Raw genomic sequence first — 15,040 nt, forward strand, 5'->3', positions numbered from 1 at the left:
TAGCAACCAGCTTTTTAGGGGGGTTGGAGGGCTTCTCCCAGCCCATCTGACCCAAGATCCAGCCATGACACCCAGACATCCCGCATAGCAGAAGTGTAGATGAGTAGTTGAATTCTTTAGCATTTTCTGGGTATACCAGGATAGGCTGAGCTAGACTGGCAAGCAGATGCACCGGGTGATAATACATCTAAGAGTCTGACTCTTTTGGAACTTTACCACTGACCACTATCAAGGGGACTCAGACAAAGGAGCAGAAGAACTCTTTGGGAGAGTCACTAATCCAGGTCCAATCTTACTCATTTTTATTATTATTTTAAACAGAAAAAAGCAATGATACAAAATTTCAAAATAAGTTAGTAGAAGAGTAACATTGGTTAATGCATTGCATATTGCTATCTTTAAAGTAGGTGCTCAGGTTATAAGATATAGGCATAAAAATTTAGTCAAAAATACAAGCACAAACATTTCTTTTCAATGAATTAATAGAAATTAGTAGTGTAATTACTTTAACTCTCACATCCTAACTATTATATATATGACATATGATACGTAACACCCTTATATATATATATGTATATTATCTTAGATAAAAATAATATCATATATATCTTTCTTGTTGCCTTTCTTTTCTCCTTTCCCCCATCCCAGTTTCTCTTTCCTTTTGAATAGTTTCTTCCCATTTCACAATATCTGCTGTACATTTTGGTTCTTATTTATTCTTTCAGCTCCTTATACTAGACAGAAAATATGATTATACATACAAGTCTGATTTATTTAAGTTATGAGTATGGTTTCAAGTTGCATCCATTTTAAAAGACTCAAATTTATCCTTCTATATAGCTAAGCAGTACTCCATTGTATGAAAATACTATTTCTTTTTTATTCATTTCTCAGGCAATGGGCATTTGGATTGTTTCAAAGCTTTAATTATTATAAATTGTGCTCCTATAAACAGTGATATACCATATATATCACTGTGGCATGATGTTTTTAATTCTTCTGGGAAGATACCCACCAGGAGAACAGCTGGGTAGAATGAGGCCTGTAATCCTGGGAATCTCCACACTAATATCCACAGTGATTGCATCAGTCTGAACTCCCACCAAAAGTGGAGAAGTGTTCCTTTTTCCCCATAACCCCACCAGAATTTGGGACTGACTGATTTCTTGATGATGGCCATTCTTTCTGGGGTTTTAATTTGGATCTCTCAAATAACCAGTGATGCTGAACATTTTTCATATACTCTTTGTTATTTGTATTTCTTTATCTGAAAAGTGTGTACTTATCTCAGGTGCCCATATTTTCAACATGTTTCTTTTTCCTAAAAATGGCTTCATCCAGGTCTGTGTCCATCACTGTGCCTTCCAAAACCTGATTGCAGGCCAGGGCTGCTGTTCTCGGTACTTCAAGAAGGCAGCTGAGAAAGTTGCTCTCTTAGGAGACTGAAGTGGTTGGAGGAATAAAATACTCCTTCTCTTTCTTTATCCTCCCCCACTGGATGTTCATTTGGGAAATATCAAAGCAATGTTGTTGTCAAAGAAACAAGGTCAAGCTTCTTACAGGACAACTTGGTATTTTCCTGCAGGCCAGAACACTGAGTCAACAGTACATTATATTTGCTCCCATTAGAAATGGCTAAGGGAGTTACAATGTGAGGATCCAGGCTCCTTCTGCAGAAGCCTGGTGTTTTGAGCTCTGCAACTTCCCAATGGTGAGCACTATGAGCACTGAGTCAAGAAAGCTCCAATAAAGCCTGAAGCACTTCAAAATGAAAATTCTGATCTTAGGTGCACACCACGTACTGATGCTTTGATCAGTGGACAGCATATACCACAGTGATGCCATAAGATTCCTGTAGCCTGTGGACATTGTTATATTAATGTCATAGTAAGATGTATTGCTCACATATCATGGTGATGCTGGTGTAAACCTCTTGCACTGTCAATCATATAAAAATACAATAAAATTATGCATGGTATATAATATTGATAGTAATGATAAACCATGTTACTAGTTTGCACATTTTCTTACGGTCTTTTTAATCCTTATCTCAGAATGTAATACTTATAAGACAAAGTTTATTCTAAAATCATGTGTTATGCCTCTAGCAGCCCTGTTCATCTGTGTTTACCAAGTTTCTTAGTTGCATCAAGAACCTGTGGACTGACCTCCACCATCTAGATTTGTATATCGCTATGATGTTCCCACAGTGATGAAATGACACATTTATCAGAATATTTCCCCACTGTGAAGTAACAAACATCTATAAGTATAGCCTCATGCTGCATTGAGTAACACTAGCAATATCCCTATTTTGTAGTTAGAAAAAAATCTGTGTGAGTTTGGACATATTCTATGTCAATATTTCACAAATATTTAGAAAACAATTTTCAAAAATATTTTCCCATTTCTTGTCACTTGGGTAATTATTCATTTACGTAGTATCCTGGCCCTGGTCTTTGGCCTACTGAGGCATACTGCACACAAAATCGCTACTTAGAGAGTTGGCACACAGGAAAGATACCTAGAATTTCAAGCATCCCATTTTTCTTATGCATTCAGATGCATAAGAAGCCATTCAACTACTTATCCTTGTAAATAAAATGTTACTGAAATGAAAGCCCATTTGCTCAAGTATACTCTGTGGAAGTTTTTCTGCTGCAACAGCAGTGCTGGGAAGTTGTGACTATTTGTCTGGCCTGAAAAACCTGAAACATTTATTATCTGGACCTTTAGAGAAAAAAAATTTTGACCATGTTTTTTTATAATTATTTGTAGTCACTAAACAGGACGGAAATAACTGGAGATAAAATATCAGAGTTTGAATTCCAGATGGGAAGAGATTTACCAGGGTGGGATGGCAATTAGTAATGACAGAAGTAGTTAAGACAGGTCTAGAACAATGTCCTCAGGTTGCCACTCACTCTCCCAGTTCTGAATGACCAAGTTCCTTCCATTATTTACAAGCATGGACAGACAGTCCCATAACACCTATGTCCTCACTCCTCAGGCAATCTCAGCTCCTGTTACCATCATGTCACACTATCTGTCTCTGTTCTGTGTGGTTTTATTTTTCCTGCTTATTAATTTGGCTTCCCCAGATAAACTGTAAACCTTTGCAATATCACCTAGGGAACCTGTCAGGGAAGAGACAGTCTGCTAAAATCATCCAGCTGAGGGCATCTTTATGAAGGGACTATTCACAGAAATGTGGGCAGAGCTACAGAAAAACCAACCAGAAATGGGCTACCAACATTGGGCTGTTCATCCCATGAGGAGGCATGAAAAGTGCAGGAGATAAAACAGAGAGAGCTGTGGCAGAAGTATAGGTACAGTGTGGCAGAGGACTGTCCAGCCAAAGTTGCCACCTGAGGTAGAGGAGTCTCACCCAATCAAATGCTAGAGGAAAAGCATCCTTTTATTAATGGCCATAGGATACATCCTCCATGGACACAGAGCCAGGTAGAAAAGGATGAAAAGTGGATCTAGAGGTGGAGGATGGAAACTCTCCTGCACATACTCCTAGCCAGTTTTTATGATATGTTGTACTGACTTAGACTTGCAGTGATAGAAGGACCTGATTATTATAATGATTTCAATGCAAATGGTCAAAAGGCTGAAGGATGATTTGAAGGACTTGTACATGTGTATTTCTGTCCCTTTGAGTGTATCAAAACTGTACAGCTGTCAGACCTGAGGATCTAATAGTCAGTGTTTTGTCACCCTTTAAAGGAAGAAAAAAGGGTACCACGAAAGAATTCATCTGCTACTCACATCTGTGCTTAACAATAAAAATGATTTTCTCTAAATGAAACAAAAAAGTTTGCAGATAAAATGTGAGCTGTTAAAAAAGACAATTCACTCCCCAGCCTTCTCATCAGCCAAACACTATCATATATCTATGAGTGTCAACAGCAATATACACAGCCAGTCTTGCAAATAAAAAGCACAGTGGGAAATGTTGACTTTTCCTGACCAAAAGCATCCTGGGGATGGCTAAACAGTTTTGGGTCAAGAAAAGGCCTCGATTTCTAGGGTGACTATTATTGTTATTAGAGGGAAAGTCATACTTGCCACGAACATACAGCTACTTGACACGCTCCTGCTGGTGAAGGCAAACTTGTTGTCACTTGTCTTCCTCTCTGGGCTTTACCTCCCACGAAGGAGCACATTTTTCATTTTAGCTTCACCTACCTGTCACTTTCTTCTTAAAAAGGATAATTTATAAAGTAAAAAATCATTGGTATCAAACAATATATGTTAGTACTACAAATCACACACATGTGATGGGTGAATTTTTCTTTCTGACACACACACACACATGCATACACACACTCAAACTTCCCCCACATCAAGACCTAAAAGAAAAACTTATAATTAAGGCCCACAAACTCAGTTCCCTCAATGGGAACTTTTTTCCATATCTCAACTATAAATTTCTTTATTTTATGGTTCTTCCAGCTTAAAAATTTAAAGCCATTTCAAGGGAGCTGTAATTCCTAACTCAACACTTTATGATTTGATTATGTAAAATACAAAGCATAATGATGTTAATAGTACCTTATTCTTAAAGTACATTATGAGGAATTTTCTGCAAAATCTGAGAGAGGAAAATTACCTCTGGGTCTTCTAACTCTCAAAGATATGGGTCATATTGATTATTGCAACTCAATTTAAAAATTTAAGAATTTTATATGTTTCTCTTTCTTCAAGTTTCCTAAAAAGACACTTTGTCTTCCTGCAATAGTATGTAATGAAAGACAAGGAAGTGAGGGGCAGGTAGAGACCTGTGTTCTGCTCTTGGTGTAATCCTAGCTGTAGGATATTGGCAAAAGCTGTTAACTTCTCCGAGTCTTAACTATTGTTTCTCTATACTGTGAGGTACTGGAAACCCATACGATTTACTATTTACCATATTTACCATACGATTATTTCAAAAGCAAAGCAAGGTAAAGTAAAATAAAATGTATGCTTATGAATGAAAAGTATACTGTTATATCAATTTTTTCATCTTTTCCAGCAGCTCTTATCTAGAATCAACCCAACTCCTTATTTTTTACTTATGTGTGAAGCCACACATGACTTTGCACCCATGTCTTTATAGCCCAGTTTTATCTCACCCCCATCTAGTTCTCTTCCTAAAAGTCACAGCAGAGTTCATTTGAGAGCGTTTCAATGGATGCTATTCCCAAATAATCAACAAAGAATCCTGCTGTTGGCATTGTCTCATCAGCATCTTATGTAAAGCAGAGAACATGATATTAAAACTGTAGGAATCTGACCAAGGTGGCATGTCCAACATATTTAAGCACCAAATATACATAGTTATAGGAGGGGCATTATTTTATGGGATGTTTCCAAGCTGAGCATACAGTTATTCTGCTTGTAGGGGACAAGGAAGATATTTATGTGAACAGGTAAGCAAGGCTGGCTTTGAGTTTTCAGCTAAGCAGTATTTTACTTAAACCCATGTTTAGGCTGATTCTGGACAAATTGAAATTGGGCAAAGGTTTCATGGAGACTATTCCCTCTTTTCCCTGTCTGCAGGTTTAGAGTAACTTCAGGTAACCAACTGTTGGGAGCCATGCGCGGCGGACGTGAGGCCTGTAGGAAAGAGCAAAGCCTGAGCTAGATTACCCCTCCCATCGAGTGTGCTAAGATGGCGCTTGTCTCCTGCTTCCTGCTTGGTAAACAACCCGCCCTGTAAGATAGTCTGCCTAGCAACAACTGTTAGCCAATCAGCCCGCATCGCGCGCTTTGAACTGATTGGCCACTGTAACCCTATAAAAGTGAGTGCTTCTCCCGCCACGAGAGTAGAAGCACGGAAGGAGCCGCGGAGAGCGGACCGGTAGAGGCTTCGGGACAGACTATAGAGAAGAAGCACGGAAGGAGCCGTGGAGAGCGGACCGGTAGAGGCTTCGGGACAGACTGAAGAGAAGAAGCATGGAAGGAGCCGCGGAGAGCAGACCAGTAGAGGCTTCGGGACAGACTGTAGAGAAGAAGCACGGAAGGAGCCGCGGAGAGCGGACCGGTAGAGGCTTCGGGACAGACTGTAGAGAAGAAGCACGAAAGGAGCCACGGGGAGCGGACCGGTAGAGGCTTCGGCCGGGAAGAATCCCGGGGCAGACTGTACGGAGAGGGAAAATAAAGAAAGCCCAGCCACTGCCAGATCTTGTCGTGTGTTCTTCCTGCCGGCCGGGAGCGACACCAACAACCAACTTTCCTGGCTCATCTCAGCCCACACTTGCCTTGCCAGAACTCCATATTCTGAATCCTTTTATCTGTTAATTCCCTCCACAAAATTCTACTCATCTGGTTGAAATTTGGGAATTCTACTCATCTGATTGAAATTGGGGGCATTTTACAAATGAGTGTTAATATGAGTTATTGAAAAACAATAGCTTAGTATGTTTGCCTTTATAGGCCATTTGCATATTAGTTGAGACCTAAGGCAAAAATCTGTGGCTTTTGGGACCAATGGACAAAGATGGTATTTTTGAGCTAAACAGATTCTTTTCTGAGCTGCTCACATTGTACCTTATGACTGTCTCAGTCCCTGACTGAGCCTACAACAGATCATATGGCATGTGAATATCTAAGAAGAGTTTTTCTTCTGTAAAGCAGAGGCTGAGAAATTATACCATTATCAAAAGATTTCTCATAGACATATACACTCATTCACAGTGCATTCCACTTTGAGAGCAAAACCTAGGAGATGAAATGGAATCACATCCACAAGGAGGAGAATTTAACACACTACCCAACTCTTTGGCCTCAAAATATATGCTCATCAATGCACAGTCCACATAGTCACAGATGTTGACTTTGATTAACAAGAAAAACACAACACAAAAATGGCCATTTTTTCAACCTAAAATCTCATATCTATAAATAGTTTCTATGGGAACTATCAACCATTATGTGGCAAATAACTAATCTGTACATAACACAACAAAGCCACACAGCTGAAGAATTGAATAGGTCAACTGATAAGTCAATTCAATCACTATTTTACTTTTCTGTAACTGACTCTAAGCCAAGTATTGGAACTACACAAATGAACAGAGGATGTAACTGTAAAACATGCAAAAGATGAGACCAAGCTAAATTTTTATTTTAATAGATGAACATAAAGAGATAGGAAAGGCTCTCTTGACTTGATTTATTGCTCTGTTCACATGGAACAGAGAGGCTACCCACATGTTAGCCCATAGCCTGTGACAACGTGGTCACATATTTGAAATCACTGCCTTAGTCTGTTTCCTGAACTAACCAGACTCTCATACATAAAAGTGAATTCTACCAGGCTGTTAAGAATGATGTCCATCAGCATCAAAACTCTTAGAAAAAAACTGTATGGATAACTGAACTAATTTACATACTTAAGAAAATCTTGAAAACTTTTTGACTCTTCAATATGGAAGCTGCATTAAATTCTTGTTCAGCTTAACCCCACAGTTAAGATAAATGGGTGAGGGAGTAACTATATAAAGCCTTGGCATTTCATATTGGCAGTACAGAGTTTTGTACAGGCTAAAGTCTATTTCAGCTGGAATTAATATAATTATATATAATGTTGACAGATTATGAAATTTGTGCATTAAGACACTATACAAACATTCCAATAATTTGCTAGCTTTTGAATTTGTAAAAAATAAATGAAACAAAGTCCCAGGGGATGTGGCTAATGAGGTAACTAGAATAGAAGTTTCAAAAGCACAGGGCTCAGGAAATAACAGTCAAAGAATAATGTACTTTAAGCCAAAGCATATAGAGTAGTAATTGAATATTTAGTACTTACCACAAGACTGCTGTCTAGAGACAGCCTTTTTCCAAAGTCCCTTTTCTCAAGCTGTCTCTTCCCCTCCATGAGTGAAGTTATTTATTTTCCTTTGTGATTTATAAGAATCCCTTGTCTCTTTTCAGGGTCACTGTAAAAAGTGAACATGTGTTTTACTATCCAAGTGCACTGTTTTTAAACTCTTAGTTTTCAACTCTATAGTCATAAACAAGTGATGGAGTCAAAAAAATGCCCGAACCCCAGTGATAAGTACACCAGTAGGATCTCTCAACTGAAAAGACCTCTCCGGGTTGCCAACTTCAGTTGTCTTTTTGGAGGCCCCTGTGTTTTCACAGGTTTTGCTAATGGAGTTGGGGAATGGGTTTGCAGGTTAAATCAGCAGACTGTGGAAAAAAGCAAACAATCTGTTTCATGCCACACTTGCTCCACACCCGTCCTCTCCCTATCAGCCAGAAGCGTTCTGTTACTATGCACACAGATGCTGTCTGCAAATTCCAAGAGATCAAATTGACAGAACCAGGCTCCATAACCAAGAATTATTAAGCCCAAAGCCCAATGAGGGAAAACTGAAACATGAGCACTATTGTCAATATTTAATTTCAAAATATGTCATTTAAAATATTTTAGGAACATTCTAAGATACATTCCTTTATGATGATTGATTCAGAGAGAATGGTGGACAGTGTCATTATGGCCAATGAGTATCTAGGGAGCACTCATTGTACTTTAACATATAGTTCATGCCTGAACTCTACTGAGATTGCTTATTCTAGAAAGGGTAAGCATCCTGCTTATTAAAGATCTATCTTGTGTCTGAGTGCTAGCTTCCAGTTTTTAATCAATATGTAAAGCGCTTGAAACGAAAGAAATGAGCTTGACCCTATGTTTTCTTACCTATTAGCCAAGCAACATCAGCAAGTCATTTAGCCTTTCTGAAATTCATTTTCCTCAACTGCAAAAAACATACCTATAGCAATCAAATTGTATGTTAAATGATTTAGAGGCAATGAATTATAATTTAAACAATAATTACCACATTTCAAACCTCTAAATAGTTAACCTTAATTATTAGTCAATATATTTCAGTATATCCTTGATTATTCAGAAGACACATAAAAATGTAGAACCTCCTCATAATCCTCACAAGGCAACACAGCCATGGTACTGCTGAAATGGTAGAGATGGACTTACAAAAATGCTATATTAACCAGTCTTTTATAAAACCAAAAAGAATAGATTTTACCACTCTCCATTTCTCCAAGTCTAACATCAGTGGAACAGTATTGATGTCACAGCCACCACATACAGCCTCTTTCACTAGGTTTCCGCCGTCACAAGGCTTGAGATAACTGCATGAGACAGGGTTTGCCCAAAGTACAGTCAGCCTTGGAAGCTGACGGATTCATTTTCCAGCCCTTGGCTCCCTCTTCCACCTTAGTTACTTTGGGAACACTAATCTTAGTATATCACTGGTCTACACAGAAATTCCCAGGAGCCCACTCAGAATTCAGGAGAAAATTCAAAAAAATCAACCTTATTTTCAAAGCCTATTTCCTGCCAAGTAGTCTTTTACAACCCCGAGGCACACAAGGCGCACTCGAGAGCACGCTTTTGATTGTAATTCTCACCTCCATCTGCGGCAGTCCTCCCTGCACTCTAGTTCCTGGCTCAGGCCCCTTCTCCTTCACGCGACCTTGCAGGGGAACGCCATTTAGTAATGAGTCCTTTTCTCTCCCAATAGTGTGTAGCGTCATTAGTCTTGCCTTCTTATACCTTATTCATTTAGGTAGTTATTTAAATACAGTAAAGTTCTTACTACCTGCTTATTGGCAGAACTTAATATTTAAGCACAAGGAAGAAGTCCAGAAATTATGTTTTCAGAAAGTAATTTAATTCTGTGCCTTTATTGTAGGTGAAGGTATTAGTCAACTAAAATTTGAACTGGGAGTCTGCCTTTCCTTCCCAGTTTCAGCTGCTTCCTTGGCAGCCACAAGCCTTGTTGAAGTGACTATATTTACTACTAGCTCAAAACATCTTCTGTAATGTGAATTTAACTAAAGAGACTACTCGTATCTGGATATTTATGCCATGATTACTTAATTATTGATTCCCAAGAGAAGGGAAGTTTGATGAATCATAATGAATTGCTGTTTGGCAATTAGCACACACATACTGAATGCTTGTATAGAACACATAATCTCTAGATGCTAGTAACATAACCATAAGAAAGTTTAGAAAAGATACACCATATAGAGGAACCTAATAACCTCATTATATGCCATAACATGAACTAATATTAATAATATCAACAATGACAAAATGGGATAGAGGAATTGAAAGAGAAGAGAGGAAGATGAAAGGAAATTAAAAAAAGAGAAAAGAAACAAGTTTTGGTATGTGCATGCAACCACTCCCCAAGATGATTACAAACTGCGAAATATATTAATAAAATATAAAATAGAGTTTTAAAAAGCTTATAAGAAATGCTAGGTCTATATCATCATTGAACTTACTTTATAGGAGCAGTAGATAATAAATAAGCAAACAGAGAAATAACTACAAATTAGATAGGTATTTATGAGAAGGAAATAACCCCCAGTGGGTGGCACACTAACAGGTGAAGTATATAGACATGAAAACTTTTTGGATAGAATGGTCAGGGTAGAATGAGATATGCGAAAACAAAGGTAAATATCATTCCAGGCAAAGGGACAGGGAGAAGAAGCCAGAAGAGGTTTTGTGTGTCTTAGAAGAGAGGGCCATTTTCTTAGAATTAAAAAAAAAAAAAATAAAAACCTGAAATAGCATGTGGAACAAAGTGCTAAGTTTCTGGTGACAGTTACGAGCTTTCTTTCTAAACACAAAGGGTTTGATCATAGGGTTTGATCTTACTTTATTCCTTCCCAGCTGAAAATATTGAACAAATTATTTAACCTATTTTAATCTTGAGTCAACTCATCAAAAAATGTCATTTATTGTAGGACTTTTCTCATAGTAGGGCTGTTGTGATGATGATAACACAATATATTAAAGAATTTTGCTAGTGACTGTTCCACGGTGAGTAAGATTTAAATATTAGACATACCGGGTCATTGTTTTTGGTAAACCTGATTAAACTCTAGGTGTTAGATTTATTTTTGTTCCATTATAGGTTGATTAGGCTGTCATTTTGGGGAAAGGTGATCCTTTCAAAAATTCTTAAGTGAAAATCTAATTCAATTGCCTACTAATATCTTTTTATACTTTATAGTGTCAATAATATTGGCAGAAATAATAATCCAGTTATGTCAAGAACAACAATACAGCCTTAGTAGTACTTTCTAGCCAGTTACCTATCAGCTACTGTATATGTAATAGTTGTAGTCAGGGGTTGAAAAGAAAAGAATTATAATACAGGACACATACTTTATAATATTATTTATAATGGTCATCCAAGAAGTCAAATCAAAGAAAGTGCAGGAAATCTGCCTATACACTAAAGACCTGGAGAAACCAGCTGAGGGCCTGGATTCTATGACCATATCCTTGCATGAGCTCAGTATAAACTTGGAGCCCATGGCAATGCATTCCAGAAGTCCAACTGGAGGCCTAGAGCCCATGACAATGACTCACACAAGTCTATTTCACAAATCTATGCTGGGAGAGCCCCAAGGTCAGTGGTGGAAGCCAGAAAGTTAATCCCCACAGGGTGAAGAATCTGGGTCAGTAGGTTGAGGGTTCTGTACTGGAGCAAAGAAGCAACACTCAAAATGAAGATCAGGGCTTCCCCAAAAAGTTCCACAGTCAGCTTCAGTGACAATGAGACCCAAGGTTCCTCCAACTATGAGAATATCAGAGTTCATATCAGGAAGCCAGCATGACAAGCCTTGGCTGGAGATTAAATGGTTCACCATCTTCCCCCCCCCCCCAGCCAAAAAGTAATCTCAAAGTAAGGATCAGAGCTCCCCCAAAGTGAAGTGCATACATTGTCAGTTACAACAGCTGAGCTCCTATCAGGGAAGCCAGCATGACAATGTCCTCTAGAAGAACCAGCAGCTCCAAACTACATTTAGGAGAACCTGCAATGCTACTCTTTCTCTCAGTCTCCTCTTTATGCTAGGAACAGTCCTCAGGTAGGCCATCTATCTACCACATTGATTCAGTTCAGCCTGTGTTTAAGCTGACTATCAGTTTTCAGTCCATCACAGTACTATTCCCACCCTAATGACATAAACATTTATGAGTTAAATCATAAAACATGAGAAGGATCAGACTAAAGGTATCCAAGTTGATCAAAAGAAGGCCACCTAAAAGAACCAAAATGATAGGGATGTGGCAATATCAAGCAGGTAGGGGTCTAGGAAGGAAAAATCAGGCAAGATTATTCTCATACACCACCTCTGCCATTTTTAGGAAGAGACATTGCTGACACCATATCCAGCACAGACCACAGGTCTGGAGCAGAAAGGAGTATGTCAGATCTCAAAGGCTCATAGGATCACACAGGTTTATACCACACAACCAGTTCAGCCTGCCTGGAAACTACTTTCACCAGAAAACCTTCCAATTTCATTTGATATCTTAGGTGGTTTTTCTTATAGAAGGAGGCACTCTTTCAGAAATCACACTTGAAAATCAAGTTGCAAGTTGGTGTATATAATTACTTATCTTCATTGTTTATGCATCTGGTCAGTGAAATGTTCACCTTGGGCTTCCACAACAGAGTAACACAGACTAGGAGGAGTAAATCAGAGATGCTAGCAACTTTGGCTTCTCCTGAGGCTTCTCTCCTCAGCGTGCAAATGATTGCAATGGCTGCGTCCTCTGCCCTTTTCTCAGTGTATGTACATCTCCGGCAATGCTGCCCCCTTTTATAAGGACCACAGTTGCACTAGAATAAAGCCCCGCACACCATGAACAAGTTTAACTAGAATTATTTATTTAAATGCTCTGTCTCCAAAGGCAGTTACATTGGGGGTTAGGATTTCAAGTTAGGATTTTTGGTGGTAGTGGGAGGACACATTTAAATTATAATATATGAGTGTTTTAATACTCAGATTTTTGAGTCTAAAGAACTGAGGGAAACTTCTAGGTGGCAGTGGCTATTTCCAGATCTTTTTTTCTTTTGATAATTATTTGGCTGTGGAAACTTACAGGGTTGCCTCTTCTCATTGTGCCCTGTGATATTCTTTTTTATATTATGGGTATGCAGATGAAAACTCTTGGTCACCTCAGAAATTTGATTTCTGCCAATGGGAGGCAGAATAGGAGACTCAAAAGCAATAGAGAGGGAAAAGCCAAGTTAGGGATATAGCTCAGTGACACAGAGCCTGCCTGGATAGTTCAAGGTCTTAAGTTAAATTCCAGGCGTGCACACACACACGCGCGCGCGCACGCACACACACACACACACACGGAAAAGCCATTCTACCTTCAACTCTAGCTGAGCAGCATCAATGGCAGGTGACTATTATGGCTCATGTCTATGTCTCCTCAAAGCCTCATGAAGTCATAGAGGGTTTTTAGAGGTGTGTGAATTTAGAGTATGTGATTGATTTGTAGTACAATTCTGGGATTAAGGGTGCTGGGATTAAAGGTAGGTAATTGCCAGTCTGTCCATTGATTGGATTGGTACCACCCTAATCCTGGTAGACTGTATAAAATATAAGGGACAAAAAGAAGATTGACAAGCTCTCTCTTGTTGCTTTTGCTGTCTTTCACTGCCACGCATTGTTGCCTCTCAGCCATGTGCCACCCTGCCTTGGAGTCAGCCTATTTATGGACTAAAGCCTCTACAAACTGTGAGCTAAATAATCGTATCCTTCTCCAACTTTGAGTATCAGATACTTTGTCTCAGCAATGAGAAAAAGGTAACTAAGATAGTGACTATAGGCTTCAGAAACTTCTGTGACTGCTCTAACATTTTGGCTCAGAAAAGCCAGCAGTAATGTCTTAAATCCCAGTTACCAATTGAGGTGATCAATATCTTAATCACTACCTTATCTATTTTTCTCCTCCACCCACCTGTAACAACTTCACAAAAAGTTCTTTATGTTAAAACAATTTTTGCTGGAAACAGCTTGGGTAGTTTCTTTTCCAGGCTAGAAAATGTTTGATGCACACCCCTTGGAGATGCCTTTGGTGAGGCAGTCAACCTCCTTGGGAAACACCTAAATTCCTTCTTGGCAGCCTTTGGAGAAAATAGCCTGGCAACCAGAGACAGTATTTTATGTTGTGTTTCCCTACATGGTGTAATGCCTAATTCATAGCTATATAACAGACACCATGTGAGCATTTGTTATTTGGATAAATGAATGAAAGAATGAGTGTTTATAACTGTCTTTGTAACCCATAAAAAAACAGGACAGAAAAAAGTTGTTAAAGCAACTGTACACATTCATAACTGTGAAGTTACTTTTTTAGCCAAGCATATACAGACATACCAAAGTCTCAAAGAAAACATTTGTCATGACTTTAATATATTATCAAACTAAACATTACAGCTTAGGACTTGCCTATGCTTAAAACTCCCATAATCCAAATGTGTTCATGTTTTTTTATGTCTTCTCATCTGACTCAGAGTAATGAATTGAAAAATTCTACTTCCCTGCATGGGGAGGAAAGTTGAAAGAAAGCAGGATCCTTTTATTGACTATGGTTATTCATTCTGACCTCTGCTCATATCCAGCTATCTTTGATAGATGAACTTTGTCTATTCAGAACCTATAAGAATATATGTGCCCATTCTGGTTTGACTATTGTCTCCTTTGGAAGTCCTGTAATGTTTACAATGCCTAAGTTTTATTGGTCCTGTTCTCTACTGTTTTGTCCAACTTTATAATATCTAATGAGATAGACAATTCTTTTTAAGGAAACAAGAGACATCGTTGATAACCATTGTTGATAACCTTGTACTCTGTTCTACATCACGTGCTATGTCTATCCTTGGTTTTGACTGACAGCTTTGTTTTGCCATATTTGACTGTATTCTCTCCCCCCCAATAAATAATAAGAACTAAGGAGTAATAAAATCCAAAATGTGTAAATTTTGTTATAAAAAAGAGAGGGGAAAAAAAGAGCTCTAACGGATATAACAGCAAGTGTGTTTAGGGGTGTTAAATAGCTGACTATATTAATGTTTTTGGATCATTGAACACAGCTGTTTGCAGTCTCTCTGTTTGAATGTCCACTTTGTATTCTTTGATACTGTGATTTGAGCAACTATTTCCAAGATGATAATATGTAATCTATTAACAGGTG

The 15,040-nt window shown here is 38.5% G+C and overlaps 1 protein-coding gene across 6 annotated transcripts in view; it reads right to left on the reverse strand.

The window, feature by feature from the left end:
- Nckap5 (NCK associated protein 5) overlaps nucleotides 1–15,040 on the reverse strand; it is a 949,190-nt gene that overhangs the window by 812,726 nt on the left and 121,424 nt on the right. For 5 of the 6 annotated variants that reach the window (XM_063259587.1, XM_023561118.2, XM_063259589.1 and 2 more), the window contains exon 2: nucleotides 7,802–7,931. In XM_063259587.1, coding sequence (XP_063115657.1) covers nucleotides 7,802–7,870 — 69 coding nt within the window. In that variant the 5' untranslated portion in view covers nucleotides 7,871–7,931. Of the gene's footprint in view, nucleotides 1–7,801; nucleotides 7,933–15,040 lie in introns of those variants that run through there. The other variant, XM_063259591.1, reaches the window with a different exon arrangement.

The sequence above is a fragment of the Cavia porcellus genome, unplaced genomic scaffold (assembly GCF_034190915.1).
Source record: "Cavia porcellus strain 051 isolate PalLab524CR breed Dunkin Hartley unplaced genomic scaffold, mCavPor4.1 scaffold_12, whole genome shotgun sequence".
NCBI lineage: Eukaryota > Metazoa > Chordata > Mammalia > Rodentia > Caviidae > Cavia > Cavia porcellus.